The following is an 18,136-nucleotide window of genomic DNA, read 5'->3' as shown; positions in this document are numbered from 1 at the left end:
AACCTACCAAAAAGTTGTAAAAGATTCAGTGGTAAAACAGACAGCCCCAGTCTGTTTTCTATAGCTAATTACACAATACCACAGAGGGGATCAGTCACAAAGAAACATGCTTGTTTGGGCTCACAGTCCCAGTTCAAGGTTGACATGCAGGATCTGACAAAAGCTTCCTTGCTGTCTGAGTACTGGGATGTCATATGAGAACATTGCAGGAAGGCACAAGGACCACACAAGAGACCTGGTCCATGAGACTTTCATAGCACACTCCTTTTTGAGATAACACATGTGCCCATATGTCCATTAATCTAGTCAAGAAAGTAGAACCCTAGACCACTTAAAGGTCCCATCTGGTCTCGCCTCTTTTTGTGTCATGAAAGGGATTAAGTTTCAATACGAGTTTTAGCAAGGACAGATTATATCCAAATCCATGCAGTTTTTTATTTTTTATTTTTGACAAGTTCCATGAGAAAAATGAAATGGAAGAAAGTGAGAGACCTTTAAAAAGAGCAAAGTGAAGGATGGGACAAGAGACTGTGGGCAATACAGTGACACTGTGTATGTGATGGTAATTGTTCCTGAAGATGGCAAAAAACAAAAGTAGGGGAAGTGTGTTTTTAACCAGAAGTGAAGATTCAGCAAACTGTTCAGAGTAGGGTGAGGAGAGGGTGCTTAGAGATATTCAGTGAGACTTGTCAGGTGAAAAACTTAGAGATATATGTTTCTCTATACCAGCAACACTATATGACAAGAAAGTGGGGAGACAGTATCCACAGTTAGCTGTAAGGGGCATGGCATAAGTGATTTGATTAAACTTATTGTCCACTTATAATGGAAGCCAAAAGATGAAAGTTCTCAAAGAGGGCATGGATAGTACATGCCTTCAATCCTAGCAGTTGAGAGGATGAGACAGGAAGATTGCAAATTTAAGGCTAGTCTGGGCTACATAGTCAAAACCCATAAAATATCTTGGAATAACTCTAACCAAGCAAGTGAAAGTTTGCACTCTACCAAATTACAAAATCTAACAGAAATAGATAATTTTCTGATATGTACCACCTACTAAAGTTAAATCAAGATAGTATTAATGATTTAAATAGATCTATAAATCCTAGTTAGATAGAAGCTGTCATTAAAAGTCTCCCAGACAACCAAAAGCCCAGGGCCAGATGGTCTTAGGATAAAATCCTACATATTTTAGAAAAAGAATTAACACCAATACTTCTCAATTATTTCACAAAACAGAAACAGAAGGAATACTGCCCAATTTGCATTGAGGTCATAGTTATTACCCTAACACCCAAACTATATAAAGACCCAACAAAGACAGACAATTACAAACTAATTCCCCTTATGAACATAGATGCAAAAACTCTCAATAAAATACTCGTAAATGGAATCCAAGAGCACAATAAGAAGATCATCCACCATGATCAAGTAGGCTTCATCCCAGAGATGCAGGAATGGTTCAACATATATAACTCGATAAATGCCATCTACCATATAAGCAGACTGAAAGACATATCTCGAGGTCCTCATATACCAGATCTTGGACATATACTCAAAGGGCTCTACTTCTTACTGCAGAGGTACTTTCTCAGCCAAGTGCTATGCTTTATTTATAATATCCAGAAACTGGAAACAAGCTAGGTATCTGTAAACAATTTAATGGATAAAAAATGTGGAATATTTACACAATGGACTGTTACTCAGCTGTTTAAAAAAAAAAAATGAAGCCATGAAATTCACAGGTAAATGGATGGAGCAAGAAAAAAAAATCACCCTGAGTGAGGTAACCTAGTTCCTAAAAGACAAATTAGGTATGTATTATATGTGGATGTTAGCTGTTAAATCACTGATAAGCAGGCTACAATCCAGATAACGACAGATTGATTATAGAATAAAGGTCTAGAGGGGAGAAATGAATCTCCCTAGAAAGAAGGGATAGAATAGACAGTTATGGAGGGAAGGGGCGTGTGGAGGAACAAGGGGAGGATCAAATAGAGTAGAGAGAGGGAAGAAGAGAGTGTGAGGAAGGGAATTCAGGGAGAAACAGTTAAAACAAATGGCCATTTGAGGGGTCATATGGAAACCCAACACAATAGGAGCTTCCTAAAAATACATGCTAACACATAGGTGATTTAAATGGAATTAGAAAATAATGAGGTAGATTGAGCCTCAACTGGGAATCTCTTGTCATCAAATGAAGCCTCTAGTTCCAGGAATGGGATACATCTAATTGAATTGTTGGTCAAATGGGCCACCAGGGAGTCCTCACATTTGGGCTGTTGTCGAGGCGATTGACTGCTTTCCACAAACTGTTGGTAAGGTCCTTGAAGAAGACAACGCCCGCACAACTCATTGACCATGAAGAAGCTGAGCTGGTGCCTACCCAGAGCCTTCATCTCTACTGGTTAGTGTTCTGGGTGCTAGAAGTTACTCTTCACACTGCCAAGGGAGAAAGGTAAATACCAACCCAGCTACAAACCTTTCAATCTACAATGGTGACCTGCGTGCAAGATGTGCTAGAGAAAGAGTGGCACAAAGCTTCCGGAATTAACCAACCAATACCTGAATGGATTCAAGGCCCACTCCATGAGATGGGACCCATCTATGACACTGCTCGGGGGTCAGGGAGGGGTAAGAACCTGATCTAGTAAGCCAGGGATCTAGGGCAAAAGCAAATACTGCTATTCTCCCAAAGAAACATAACAAAAGACTCCTAATGGAGTCTGCTACACTCAGATCAATGTAGCCATCATACTCAGTCATCATCAGAGAAGTTCCCTCCTGCAGTACATGTAATACAGAGAACCACAACTGGACCAGTGCAAGAGGGGGAGACCTTATAACACCTGCTCTTAAATAGACTGTCTCCATCAAATCCCCCCTTTAGGGTTCACGTGAGCCCTGCCTGCAGATGAGAAGGCAGAAAGATTGTAAGAGCCAGGAGATTGGAGAAAACCTAGGAAACAAAGCACTCTAAACACAGCAGAGCTTACACACGTGAATTCAGTGTGGCAGCATGCACAGGGCCTGCATAGGAATACCCAGATGGGATCCCAAAGCTGAGAGGGGAAATGGACATAAGCCTCCATCCCTAACCCAGAAGCTGTCTGCAGTTGATAACCACTGGCCAATGAAACATCAGTTTTCTCCAATGGAGTCTCACTGGGTAGTCAAACCACTTTTAAATGTAGATCCCATGCCCAGCAGTAGATGGATAACAGAAATCCGACTCAGTGGTTATGGTATTTTGTGGTTTGGTTCTTTTTATTTGTTTGTTTGGTGATGTTTTCTGAATATCTTTAAATGTTTTTTAATCATACTCTACAGGTCTTTTGCTTATATATTATAGTTCTGATGTTCTTGAGGGGATCTCTCTGCACAATGTGTGACTGTGTCTCTATGAGTTCCTTGTGCGTTTGCTTTGGCTCTTTGTTTTTCTGTTGACTTGTTTGTTTTGATCTAGTCATTTTATTTCTTTTTAATTTTCTTATTTTATTATTTTTTCATTAAATGCCTATTGTTTTCTTTTTAAATTTTTATTGGTTATTTTGTTTATTTACATTTCAAATGTTATCCCTCTTCCCAGTTTCCTCAGCGAAAACCCTCCCATCCCACCCTCCCTCCCCATTGCCTCCTCCAGAGCACTCCCCCACCCCCCCACTCACTCCCACCCCACAGCCCTAGCATTCATTCCCCTACACTGGGGCATCAGGCCTTCACAGGACCATGGGCCTCTCCTCCCTTTGATGGCAGACAGAGCCATCCTCTGCTACATATGAAGCTGGAGCCATGGGTCCCTCCATGTGTATCCTTTTGTTGGTGGTATTGTTTCCTAATGAGAGCAGGAAAGGTTGTAGGTTTAGATGGGTGGAGAGGTAGGGAGGACTTGGAAAGGGTTGGAAGAGGAATACCATAATCAGGATATACTGTATGGAAAAAAGTCCATTTCAATAAAAAATAAATAAAGTAAATTTTAAATATACCTACCTCACTCACTCCAAGACATATCATGAAATTTTAGATGATATGAATATGAAAATTTAAAAATAAAACAGATCCCATCAGAAATCACTAGGAGTCCACATGTCACCAGCTTTCTCTACCGGAACAATGAGACGTCCATAGCAGTGAAGAAACACCTTTAAAAAGCTTGTGTGCTCATCCTAGCATGTAGTAGCATCTACAGGATGCCCAGGCAGGTGAAACACAAGTCCAGTGTCAGCCTGGGCTATTTAGGAAGACACTGTTTTAAAAAACAAAAAACAACAAAAAAGAAAAACAAACAAACAAACAAAACAACTCAACATTTCCAGGAAAGGCCTGTTCTAACCCCAAAATTTACAGTTAGTGTGCAAGGCTTGTGGAGACAACATTTTTCATCCTCCCTTCCTTAGAAGACGTGCTGGGCTGCATTCCAATAAGCAAAGAAATACAGTAAATATGACAGTAGGTCTGGAAAGCAGGAGGCAGGGGGGAAAGAATGGACTGTAGTTTTTCAGTGAGGTCCTTGTATTCCTATCTGTAGCTCTTGTAAGATTCTTTGTGTCACCTGTCTTAGCATTTTGATTCCCAATCAACTGAGGAATAAACAGAGGAACAGCGGGTAGGAGAGAAACTGTCATCGCTGCCAAGAAAAAGCCGCCACAAAGACAGGGAACAAACCCAGCCACACAGCCTCTTCAACTGACCCCAGAGTTGGGGCAGAAGCCTGTGAACATGGAATGGTGTGGAAAGCTTCAGTCCCACAAGACTCATCACACACATCGGCAGTTGTTTTAGAAGCAGGTGCTGTACTCCACCTATACAACTTGACACCCTCATTCCAATGCGATGAGTTGAACAACACAAATAGATTTTAGTTCAGCAATCAAGAGCCAAAGGCAGGGCCACACTCTCGATGGCTTATTTGAGGCTAAGACCTGGGACTCTGCCTTAGTACTGTGTACTTAGTATTTTCATTTCATGTTCAGATCCTGAACTTGAGTTCCGTATCCCACAAATGGCACATACGGTGAAGGTGGCAGAAGGCAGCAGAGGCACAGTTTTTAATTGGGCAGCTCCGACTGCAGGCAGTGTTACTTAGCAGTGTTGTCTGTAGTTCCTTGCCAATGTGGCTCTGAGAGACAAAAGAGCCATCCTGGAGGTCACTCTAGAAGTCCCCCACTGGAACCAGGAAGACAGCCAAGACGTTAGACTCCAAGTCACTGCTGAAATCAATAGAATACACTCGATTCTGCCCTCCTCTGGGCCCCAGCCTCAGCATGGTGCTCAGGTTTGGTGTTCAGAAGCCAGGAGGCTAAGCTAAGCTTGCAAGGAGATGCTGACTTTTAGCTTCCTGGGCATTTAAAAGGCAGAAAACCTCCTGTTCCTACTGTAAGACTAATAGCCATTCATCACTTCTCACTCAGTATCTAATCAGCAGAAGAAAGCCATCTTTGGGATGGGGGCGTTATGTGCTACTGAGATGCCATAGTAAAAGGGAGAGAATCCTAAACATGTCCCTCAACTCCACAATGTTCACTGTTGTGGTTCTCATACAACAGGAAGAGGAAGGCCACAGACAAACAAACCAAACCCCAACCCACCACCAAGAGCAAAACGAAGTAAAGGCAGCTCAGGGTAGGGACCCAAGGAGAACGTCTTTGCGGGGTACAAGGATCCCATTTTAATATCTATATCCTGGTTTTTAAACAAGCAAACTAGGTTCTTTTACGAAGCAGGCCATTGTTGACTGTGGACTGACTTAGCGGTAGCAGAAATGCATCAGACCTGCCTACTGCCTGACCTACTGTCATCTCAGTAGGAAATGTCACTAACCCCGTAATATTCCTTGAGCAATCCTGCTAAGAACCCCAACCACGTGTTTCATGACTGGAAGCTGCTGTATGCCCAATACAGCACAACTTGCAACCCAGAACAAGGGTGACACAGCAAAACTCACCAGGGTCAGTTGTGCAAGGGCAATCCGAAGTGTGCTAAGTCACTGTGATCTCTGAGTCTCCTGTTACCCCAGAACAAGCTACTCCTTCCTGATTGGCTTTAAGTGACACCTGACAGCAGCTGCCTTCCCATCTCACAGATAACTTCATCTCGTGCCGGCTGAACTACACAGTCCGATTCCTGACTTCAGAAGCTCCTACATTACGAACTCTTAGCAGGCGATTTTCGCATTCAGCCTAAGGGAAGCCCTGAAACTGCTAATGCTGGGAACCTGCATCCTCTGCATGTGGCCTCACAGCCTACAGCTTTTGGTAACATGGAAGCTAGAAACTGTAATAAAAGGTGGACAGAAAGGAGGAGTGGAGGGGGGGGACGAGGAAAGAGGCAGTTAAAACCGACTCTGCTCTGTTCACCTCCACTTTCTAATGATTTACTACAGCTTGGATTTTTGTTTTTTCCTGATTTGCTTTGTTTTTAAATTATTAAATCAACGGGAGTTTTAAAGATTGCTAGTCATTTCTAAGATACTAGAGCTGGTTACTTAAAAAAAAAAATCTTGCCAATTAAAAAGTACAGTCGCAAGTTTGTTTGATATCATCTCAGTTAGAGGTGTCACAGTGACCACTGAAGAAATAAAGGCTTTTGCCATTGCTCTCGGTTGCTCACCAGAATTTTATGGTAAGATCGTACTGCTGAAGACACCATACACTTCTGTCTTAGGACTTGGAGAAACCAAATGGTAATGACTAGGAAGCTTCCTTGTTGCTAGATAGCTCTCATAGTACTTGAAGGTGCTTTGCTAGCAGCCAAGGAGAAAATATCAACAGTCTTGCCCAGCTATGAACTCTTCGAACTACAATGATGGTCTGTGTGGCACGACTTGTCCCAGTGTGCAGTAGTGGCACAGATGTTATGGAGGTCACCAATTGCTTGCTGATGGGATTTACGGCCTCCTCCACGGGAGGAAACACCTGCCTGGGGCTATAAATCTGGAGGAAAGCCCATGGTTGAAGAGGTCATAGGCCCTAGGTATAAACCTACCATTATTATTCTGCTAAAATGAGCTTAGTGTCAAACTGCCTTCTACATTTCCATCTCTTTACTCATAGATCAATGAAGCTCTCAGACCTCCTCAGAGATGTTTCTTTGTGTACCACAGTGGTAAACACTGAAACTCAGAACTGATCTGACACAGAGATACCCTTGCCTCCACCTCCTGAGTTTTAAGTGTTGTGTGACACTGTATCTGGGGAGCCATGAAGAAACAGGAATTGACCTCAGATGGGGAACCAGTGACAGACCAAGTACAGATCCCACCAAAGTCCAACTTGGTAAAGCCATGAGCTTTACTGGGGTTACTTACAGGAATATGGACAAGAGGTTAATCGCAGGAATAGAAATGACTCAAACACAGCAACATCATCAAAAGCCCATGCCGCCAGGGGTGACAGTTCACTAAAGCTAGATACCTGGACCATACTCCACAGTGTACAGGCAGCTCAACAGGTTTAATCTCTCATTGGGTCTGAGCCTCTTCCAGGCAGCTTGGCTGGTCTCTATTTCTCCAAGGCACTGCAGCAGACCCGTGCTTCTTCTAAGATGCTTGGCTAATTTCTGCCTCTTCAGGTGACTGGTCTGGTTGAAGCCTCTTGCTGAGAGATTTCTTTGGAGCTTGCCCTATCTGTGAGTCTTTTCTTAGTTGGTCTGAGAGTGACTGAGCATTCTTTACTGCTTACATATTCTTAGGGAAGGGGTGGCTAGTAAATCTTGTCAGTTTCAGGGACTTCCTGAAGATACTTTGGGCTGTTTGCTTCCTGTCTTAAGGCCCGTAGCTGTCTCTGGGCAAGATGGAGTATTTCACTTCCCCTCAGAATACCCAGCTGTTTCACTTTCCTGTAAACATCCTGTCTTAAAATATCCTGGTTTTGTGTTTGTTTGTTTGCCTTCCTTCTCATATCCTGTGTTTTAAATTTCCTACTAAGATGAAGGGTGTGAACGTCAGAGAAAGCTGCCACACAGTCCTGGAATTACAGTCCATGGCCAGCACGACCAGTTTGTTTTCTCTTAAGCAGAACCTATGCAGACAACTCCCAGTTTTTCCATCCTTAGCATCTGCAGCCAGAGACAGATGGGGATTTCTCAGTGGATAAGGTCAGAAACCAGGGGTACCCTCTGGTTCCATTTGTACCGAAAGGTAGAATGAATGCATGGTGGTTCTCATCCTTCTAAATTGTTTTTGCACTATGACTTGGTTCCCTCTCCATCATCAGTAATTGACAATCTGTTGGGTTGTTTTGGAAATGTTATGAACAGCTGTTGATGACCTGAAGCAGTGGCAGCGATCTCCTGATGTTCACGTTGACTGATCATGATCAATGCCTGCCTAACGGGTCATTTCTGGAGTCTTCCTTGAGACAATGCTAGTATTGGTTAACTGTTTCCTTCCTTCTAAGTGTTTGTGAATAGAATGATGTGCTGTCTGAGATTTGTTTCATGGTGACACTGGGAAAGGGAGCAAGTATAAAACACAACTGGCTAGGAGTCAATCATGTTGCAAGGTAACGATGGCCCAAAAGCTTTCTGTACTCTTTTCTTACATCTCTGTGTGTTTATTTCACAGAACAAAAAGTAAAAGTGTGTATTCTTTTTTTAAATTCAACCCATGACGTTCAAAATAAAAGTGAAAACCTCTCAATAAGGCAATAGTCTTAAATGTCTGATGAAAATGAAGGGCTCTAGATTCCGGAGGCATCTTTGCCTTGGTAAGACTACCCCAGAGGTCTGAGTAAACCTCTGATGGGCTACAGAGCCAAAAAGATGAAGTGCAAGAAGGGGCCCAAATACACAGAAAACCTCTAACGTTTCCCAGGGTGGGGCCTCCTCATCTATCAAGTTTAAGATATATACATATAAAATTTCCCTCAACAAATAGTCTGCTCCACCTTCTACTCATTGGCCATACTCTTGGCTTGATCCTCAGGGAGCTGGACTCATTTTCTCCTGGTTAAGGACATCTTTGCAAATAAGGCAGGAAGAAGCACTGGGTTGGGAATCCAGACGCAAAAACATGAGTCCTGTCAGGAACACCAAAGTGACCCAGTGTCTTGGGTAGTATCATCATACTGATAATAAAGAGTTACCCTGCCAGAATAAAGATCCTCAGTGTCTCACTTCTGCAAACCAGACGCTTCAATACCCGCTGGGGCCAAGAACCTTGACCCATAGCCTGTACCTTTCTAAACACCATCTTTCCCACCTTTGCACATTATAGAGAGACCGCTATCCCTGCTGATGATTGGAGAGGAGGTGGCTTCTATAGGTGACCCCAAAGTTGATGGCACTTTCGGGCTTCGGGAAGCAGGTATGGCAAGGACCTGTGCAATTTCTCCTTTGTGCCCTTGCCTGCTTTCACACCCTGACCCGGTCCCCACTGCGGAGAAATCTGGCAGGCGGCGGCGGCGGCGGGCGTGGCCCGCGCAGGAGGCGCGCAAGGCGGGAGGGCGCCGAGCTGCAGCTACTCTTGCGCCGCCGAGAGGGAGGGGCCCAGTGCCGTCCGCCAGCCTGGCTCGCCACCGCTCGCCCGCTGCTCAGTGTCCTCGCGAGCCCAGCTTCGGCCGGCGAAGGCGACGTCCAGCGCGAGCCCGGGCGAGGCGCGGCCCCGAGCGGCCCCGCGTGTGAGCCTTGCTCAACCGTGCTGGTAAGTGCGGGTCTCCCGGTCGCCAGCTCTGCGGCCGCCGAACCGCTGGTCCCCGGGTGGGTCGCGCGCATCGCGCAGCTGCGCCGCAGGCTCACAGGTGGCCCCGTGGAGAATGTGGCGCCCCAGGCCCAGCTCTGAGTTAGCCAACTCTCTCCGCTCGGTGGCGCGGGTGGCCAGCCCCCACATGGCCCACCCAGGCTCTGGGAGTGAGGGCACCGGCAAGAGCCTGACTTAGAAGGGGATGCGCAAAGGCGCGCTCCTTCCCCAGACACAAGCTATGGGGAGAAGCGGAGCAAGCACCACCCCAAAGACGTCGCAGCTCCAGGCTGACAGGTTGGGTGGCTACCCTTTCGTTTTATTTTCTTATTGACCCTCCATGGGAAAAGTTTAAGATCATGCAAAGCAAAGTTGGGGCGCAGATGGGGGAACATCCCAGAGAACAGAGCGGTGGGTTTTCATAGCTCACCCTGGAGCTGATCTTGCGCCTTGGGAGTCCAACCCAGGCTAGCCTTGACCCGACACTGTGACAATCCCTAGAGCGCTGTGAGTCGCTTAATCACGGGTGCTAAGCTTAGACATCTGCAGGCAGCCAGGCATTCGATGGGCTGGGGTTATCTGAGGAGCAGCTGCAACTCAGCCTGTGTTGACTGGTAGTCTTGCTCTGCTCCAGCTAATCCCAGTGTGTAAGTGGCATGTGTTTAATTAGCTTATTTTACACCTGAGGTGATCTCGGCGAATGCTCCTAAAAGGAAATCGTTGGCACCGAAAATAAAATAAAATAAAATAAAAACAGGAAATGTAAAGGCTTGTTTAGAAAGAGAATCTTGACTGTAGCGGCAGTTCTGTGGGGTACTTTACCCACCTCTTCCGTGGAATAACGAATCAAAACTCTGCTTTGCATATCTGGCATAAAGGATAGGTGTTGGGGCTACTGAGGGAGGATTTTATGGACAGAGGTGTTGCTGCAACTTGCATGTTGTTTACGAAATGCATACTTGGTGTCTCTAAATAGCCTTCTGGTCATGTCACTGCGTTGAGCTTTGTTTGAGCTTTTGAAAATAAGACTAAAGGATTTGGTTGTTGTTTTGAAGCTCCTGAAAACAGTTTAGATGCTTTAAGAAAACGGCAGCTTGTTCGTGTCGCCAGGAAATTTTTTTTTTTCCTAAACTTAAATATTTAAAGAGCAGGGGTTTTGTATCTAGTAAGAGACACTTTCATAAAAATAACATCCAGTGATTATTATGTGAACAGAAAAACAATATTACCTCCTCCCAAATCCATCCCTTTCCAAATGATAGGTTCAATCAGAAAATGCACTGAATTACATAATTGTTCTAGAAGAAAGCATAATGGATAATGGTCAGTTGTCAAGAACTTAGGTCCAAAAGAAGTGGAACCATTTTAGCACAGGAGGATGTTGCATGACTTCAAATGGATGAATTGACTTTTGTTTATAAATTTTTCATAGTTACACGCATCTCAGCTGTCTGAACCTAACATCAGATTTCTTGAAATATTAACTTGGTTTATACATATGTGATTGTGAGTTCAGTCTAGATACCTTCTTCCAAGTGCTTCTTATGTTTTAATTCATCTTAAAGCAATTTATGAGGCTGTAATTCAGTGCCAGAGTTATTATCCGGAGTGTTGGATGGGAGCCTCAGAGCATGTGCATGCATGTGTGTACATACACACACAAAGCAATGCTGGTTGACAAGGACTTTAATTGACTATGACTCTTTTAATCAATCAATCAATCATTCAATATCTCTGTCTCTGTCTCTCTCTGTGTCTCTCTGTCTGTCTCTCTTTCTCTCTCTCTCTCTCTCTCTCTCTCTCTCTCTCTCTGTGTGTGTGTGTGTGTGTGTGTGTGTGTGTGTGTGTGTGTGTGTGTGTGTCTAGGGAACAAACCCAGGGTTCCAGGCATGCGAAGTAAGCACTTTAATCTAGTCCTGTTGACCAGTTTTAAAATAAAGAAACCCAGGGCTGGAGCAATGGTTCAGAAGTTAAGCGCGCTTGCAAAATACACATGTGATCTGTAAGAGCACTCTGTTCTTGCAAAGAAGCAGAGTGTGGTCCCCAACACCCATGCTGGATAGATCTCACCTGCCTATACTTCTAGCTCTGAGTAATCCTAAGGCCTTTTCTGGACCCCGAGGGCACCTGCACTCACTCACATGTGCACATGGAACTTAAGTAACTTACCCATGAACCCAGGCTGTAGGAGAAGCCTTCGTCACATCTGCAGTGTTATCTTTATAGAATGACTGACTTACCATTGTTGTTTTCATTGAAACTTAGGTGGTGACATTTTTCCCTGTGAAGAGTAAAGATCCCCAATTGTAGAAGTGGTCCCTGGGAAGCAAAGAGCAGTATGACAGAACCGTCTGCCTGAGTCTAAAGTGTGAAGACCACCATATCCACCAGAAAAGCCACGATGGACCTCCATCAAAGCACCACAGTCAGGCTCCTGCAGCAATGGAGTCACCATGAGTCACCATTTGGCTGCAGGAGACATTATAACACCAGGAAAAAACTGAAACTAATTCGAGTCATTGGCCTTGTCATGGGCCTGGTAGCTGTGAGCACTGTCCCATTTTCAATCAGTGCCTTTACTGAGACAGACTCTCAGAGCAACAGAGGAAAAGCCAGTGATGTGAGTGGCCCTAGAGTAGCACAGGGTCACCGTCAAAGAACTCTCTTAGACTTAAATGACAAGATTCGAGATGACACCCCACAGCCACCTGCTTCTCAGGAAGACCAAGCTGAGAACAGTACTAATGATCACTCCCAGGGGGACTACCCAAAGGACATCTTTTCCCTGGAGGATCGAAGGAAAGGTGCCATCATTCTCCACGTCATCGGAATGATCTATATGTTCATAGCGTTAGCCATCGTCTGTGATGAGTTCTTTGTTCCTTCTCTAACTGTCATCACTGAAAAACTGGGAATCTCTGATGATGTGGCCGGAGCCACCTTCATGGCTGCAGGCGGGTCAGCCCCAGAACTTTTCACATCTCTTATAGGAGTCTTCATTGCGCACAGCAATGTTGGCATTGGCACCATCGTAGGTTCCGCCGTGTTCAATATCCTCTTTGTTATTGGCATGTGCGCTCTGTTTTCTAGAGAAATCTTAAACCTGACCTGGTGGCCGCTCTTTCGGGATGTGTCCTTCTACATCATTGATTTGATCATGTTGATCACCTTTTTCCTGGATAACGTTATCATGTGGTGGGAAAGCTTACTGCTCTTAACGGCTTACTTTGCCTATGTGGTGTTCATGAAGTTCAACGTCCAAGTAGAGAGCTGGGTGAAGCAAATGATAAGTCGCAATAACGTTATCAAGGTGACAGTACCAGAAGCCCAGGCAAAGGTCGGTGGAAGTAGTCTATACTTAACTGTTTTCTTGGCATAGTTCCAAATGCAGATGTTTTGGCAAGCTGCAGCTTGTTTCTGTTTTTTTGTTTTTTGTTTTGTTTGTTTTGTTTTTTTAACTATGGTGATCTTTGGGCTATTGTGAGTAATAGATTGCATTCTGCAGTTTTGTGAGAGCCAATGAAAATGACATTAGAAAATATAACTTGTGGGACATTTTTCTACATGTCTACCAAGTTTCCAGGCTACTACAGAGTTAAAAAAAACAATGTAAATATAGGTTACATAAGCATCCCATAGCAGACTCAGCAATGGCTTGGTTTTTTTTTTTTGTTGTTTTTTTTTTGTTTTGTTTTGTTTTGTTTTTTTGAAAACAGATCCAGTGATTTTGAGAGTGGTTTCATCTTGCTGGGCATATTCTTAGCAAGTGACAGGGTTTTCTTTTTTAGGTAAGCATATGACAGTGATCAAGAACCATCTCTTTAAAGATGTTTAGGAGAGAAAGTTTGTTTTTATCTTTCAGCAGCATCCTGGGCTTAACAGCCGTTTGGCTTCATTGTAGTGACTATAGATAATTTTTCCCTTTTCTCCTTTAAGTCAGTTTTACTTCATGGTGCTGGGGATTAAACCCAAGTGCCTCTCACATTGCTAGGCAAGCAACCCGAGACTAAGGAACACCCCCCCCAGTCCTATGCTAATTTTTCTTGATCCATGTGATCTTATTTGAAAGGAGTCAATATCCACTGTAGAGGCAATCACTGGCCAGCCTGCTTTTGTATTGCAGCAGCTCTTTTGCCCAGCATGGTAAACATGGCCCAGTGTACTGTCACAGGAGAATTGGAGGTAATGCTGCTTAATTAAGGAGGCAGATCTGCAAAGAGTTTAAAAGAAATTGACCTAAAAAAAAGTAGATTTGAAAGAAAAACAATAGATGAAGAGCATCAGTGAATTTTTATGTAGTTTCCTAATTAAAGCAGCATTCTGAATTATAGTCTATAAAAATGTCATCTCTGAATATGATTTTAAGTGGAAAACCCAAGTACATACAGAAAATTTTCATGTTTGCAAGTTGGAAAATCTTCACACATATAAAAAGCAGATGTTTGAGTAGCAGTAGGAGATTTGATCACAAAATGGAGAAAAATGGTATTGTTTTAGTTAAATTTACATAAGTCCACTATAAGTCTACTTTGATGATCATTATTTTTGTAGTAGCCACAGAGTAGAATCAGAGTGAAAAAAAGCACTAGTAATATTTATATAAACAGGGGAGATAGAGTAAACACAAAAACATGCAAAGGAGAAATGTTTTAATTATTTTTATCGTGCACATGTACATGATGTGTGTGTGGCTGGGTGAATGTACCACACCATATGTGTCAATCAGAGGACAACTTTGTTGAGTTCATTTCTTCTTTCAACTGTGTGAGGGCTCAGGGAGTCAATCTCTGATCGCCAGGCTTCTGTAATAAGCATCTTTACTTTTCTTTGGTCCATGGTATGTTTATACTATATATTTATTCTAACATTTATTTCAGTGTGTGCTCATTGAAAAATGTGATTTCTAGAGCGGTTTAGCACAATATATAGTGAGCATGCATTCACTTGTGACAGCTGATGACATACCCTTCGCATCTGATAGGGACATTCTTTGTGCTCTGTGCTCTACCTTAGTCACAAAAAGAATGACCCTCAAACTCTCCTCAGGCCTGTTTGAATGATTTGCTTACTAGTCTGTGGTCTATTTCTGGCAGAGTGCTGGACAGTTCTCAGGAAAAGACATATTTTTGAGAAGCAAGGAAGTAATCTGGCACTTTAGAAATATCCCAGGCACATCCCAAGTGAAAAGTCTTTTGAGGAACTCTGAGCTTTGGGATTTTTTTTCTTTTCCTTTTTCTTTTTCTATTTCCTTTTTCCTTTTTCTTTTTTCCCTACAATGGCCCTTGTTTATGTAGACATATACTTGGTTGAAAATTGTGCTGGCCGCATTTGCAAACATTGGAACTTACAGAGTTTGTATTCTGATGTTAGTGGGGGTAGGAATGCAGCTGGTTTCATGCATGTGGGAAATAGCTTTAAATGCAGTTATACTCAGTCAACTATAACGTCCTCACTAAAGGAGACCCGGCAAAGCTCATACCCACTTAATTAGAGGATTGTTATTTCACTTTTCTGATCATTTATAAGTCAGAGATTTGGGGCTGATGTTCCTCTTTCATATCCTTAATTTTATTCTTAATTCTTTCTTAGTTTTAATTTGTAAATTCTGAGTATATGTAATTTTATTATAAAGCTGGAGGTTCTAATCTTCAATATATCCATGTATGCCTATTCTCTTATTGTTCTTTCACACTACATAGTTGTAATTTATTCTATTCAGTCATCATCCTTTCTTTTAGCACATGATTAGAGTAGATGCTTTGTTTTGTTTTGTTTTGTTTTTCCATAGCAGACCTGTATGTGGCTTGAGCACAGTCATACATTTTCAAGTGGAGTGGTTCATAAGAACCTGATTTCATTCAGAACTGTACCTTGGTTTCTCTTTGAACTCACTGCTGGAACTCTGAAGTGATTGCAACCCTTCTCACATTCCTGATTCCAGAATCCTTTAGAGCTTGCTCCCCAGCTCTGAGCACAGATGTCTCTGAAAGGCTGATTTGAGTGTAACCACTTTCCTTCTGGTATACTGAGCTCACTTTGACTGGAATAGAACTTTTCTTCTACAGGAATCAGTGATGACATCTGGACACTTAGAGAGTCCCTACACGGAATGTATCCCATGCGCATCTCAGTAGGAAGGACTACACTATGTAGATTTCTAGAGAGCAAACACTAACTCCTTTTCCTGTAAGCTTACTTTTTTTGCTTTGTTTTATTGCATAGTTGTTTTTTGCACCTATGGGGAATTTGAGAAAATAGAGAAAACATATTTTAGGTAGCAGATCATCAGATGGTTCTTGCTATAAAATCACCAACTCTTCTGGGCTCAACATAGTGAAATATCTTTCACACAACTGACTTCAATAATGACGTTGGAAATCTTAATTTAGTTCCATAGTGACTGATAGATTGTGCCAGGAAGCAATAGACTGAACATGGAGAAATTGGGAATTCTTTTCATAAAATGTTGCTTCCCCATGTGTTTTTCAGTTTTTGGTTTTTTGTTTGTTTGTTTTAAATTTTCCTTTGATGACACCACTACCCTCTTCTAAATGTTGCATGGTGTCATGACATGATACAGAAGCCCAGACAGAAACGTTTTTTTTTTTTTTAAATCGGTTCTTTCAGTTTCATACACTGTCTTTTGATCATATTCATCCCCTCCAACTTTACTTAGTTCTGTCCCCTCTTTATTCCCTACCCAACTTTGCTTCCTTATTTTTAATCCTTAAAGACAAATTTGTGCTGCCCAAATATTCTTGGATGTGTAGTCTTCCACTGAATAGTAATCAACTTGTCAAGGGCTACTCTCTTAGAAAAATAAATCCCTCCCCACAAGGGCTAGCAGTTTCCAATAGCACCAAGGCATGACTACCTCACCTCTTCATAGTGGGATTTAGTCTGGCGTGAGTTTGCACAGGCTTTTGCATGCTATCACAGCAGCTGGGAGTTCGTCTGTGCATCTGCCTTGCGGCCTTGTTCAGCAGACACATTTTCTCGTAGTCATCTACTACCTCAGGCTCTTACAATCTTCTACCATTATTCCTGGGCGTTGGAAGAAAGGGATACAGTATATATGTTCCTTTAGGACTGAGCAGTCTTCAGTCTCTTATTCTCTGCACCTTGGCCAGTTGTGAGTCTCTGTGTTAATAACTATCTACTGCAAATTGAAGCTTTTCAGTTGAGGATTGAGAGATATATTGATCTATATATAGGTGTAAGGATCTGTAGTGATCTACTGGTATGATGGTAAGTCATTAGGAGTTAGTTTAAACTCTATCCATTAAACAAAATAATAGCAGTAAGTTCTTCTCTGGGGCCTTTCATTCATCTAGCCACGGGCTCATGGTTGGATAATAGCATCTTGTGGAAAATTAAGTCAATTTTTTAAAATGTGATTGGTTACTCCCATGATAGTCATGCCTTTATTACACCAGTGCATATGTCTTGCTAGGCCAGTCATTATTGTAGCTTACAGAGTTCATAGCTGAGTAAAACTGCTAATGAGTTTTCTCCTCTGGTAGCATGCCTAGTATCTTCTACCACTATAAACACTAGCTAGGGATAAAGATTCTAGTTGGATTTCTCCATGTTCTATAACTCCAAATGTATGGTGGCTTCAGAAGTAGGGTCTTATGTGGGCTGTAGTCAAGAGCATGTGAAATAGCATGTAATATTTGGGGGTCTATGGAACCACTCTGAACAACAACTCCAAAATAAAGAATTCATTTCTGGTGGTGGAATTTTGACTTGATAGCTTGTGGTGTCTAATGGAGGTGTTTTTGCCTGCTGTGGATAACTCTACTTTATCTCCTAATGTATGTGTATTTATAATAGGAAGCTTCTACTGAAGCATGTTTCTGATGTCTTTTTTCAAAATGTTTTTAGTGTCATATATTCCTCTCTATATTCCCTCCTCTATCCTGCTCTCTGTTTTCTCATTTCAGTTTAACCCTTCCTGTTCCATTGCTCCCTTTTAACCATTTTTACCAGTTCATTTCCTCTCCCATGAAACCTGTCCCACAAGTACCCTGAGTAATTTCCTGACTTCCCTGTGTGTGTGTGTGTGTGTGTGTGTGTGTGTGTGTGTGTGTGTGAGAGAGAGAGAGAGAGAGAGAGAGAGAGAATGCATGCACGCATGCACGTATGGTTTGTCCTGAAATTTTATTGCCCAGAATTTTGCTTGAAATAAGAAGACCATTTGAAAGGGGCTCAGAAATACCTGTACTAAGTATAACTTCTGTTTAAAGCACTTAGGCATAGAAAGATTGGGACCCTGTTCTCTAAGCCCCATACTATCTGGTTAGTGGTACAGGGTGTTAGAGCCGTCTCTTTTCAGGACATGCAGCAATTTGGGGGAGCACCTAGCTGCTGAGACCTGGTTTTGATGTGTCACTGGCCCAGAAAGCAGCTGTCCGTGGTACTTAACTTCTTAGCCTTGGCACACTAATCTGACAGCAA

General features: G+C 42.7%; 1 protein-coding gene and 1 pseudogene across 4 annotated transcripts in view; one reads left to right on the top strand and one right to left on the bottom strand.

Annotated features, from left to right (window-relative positions):
* The window catches only part of LOC116095719, a 23,836-nt pseudogene extending 21,437 nt beyond the window's left edge, over positions 1-2,399 (bottom strand).
* Positions 2,400-9,415: 7,016 nt separating this feature from the next.
* Positions 9,416-18,136, top strand: part of Slc24a2 (solute carrier family 24 member 2) — a 258,730-nt gene continuing 250,009 nt past the window's right edge. For 3 of the 4 annotated variants that reach the window (XM_031377817.1, XM_031377815.1, XM_031377814.1), the window contains exons 1-2: positions 9,453-9,640; positions 11,942-13,013. In XM_031377817.1, the coding sequence (XP_031233677.1) occupies positions 12,078-13,013 (936 nt within the window). In that variant the 5' untranslated portion in view covers positions 9,453-9,640; positions 11,942-12,077. Of the gene's footprint in view, positions 9,641-11,941; positions 13,014-18,136 lie in introns of all 4 variants that reach the window. The other variant, XM_031377816.1, reaches the window with a different exon arrangement.

The sequence above is a fragment of the Mastomys coucha genome, unplaced genomic scaffold, assembly GCF_008632895.1.
Source record: "Mastomys coucha isolate ucsf_1 unplaced genomic scaffold, UCSF_Mcou_1 pScaffold18, whole genome shotgun sequence".
NCBI lineage: Eukaryota > Metazoa > Chordata > Mammalia > Rodentia > Muridae > Mastomys > Mastomys coucha.
This window is presented reverse-complemented; position numbering and strand designations above follow the sequence as displayed.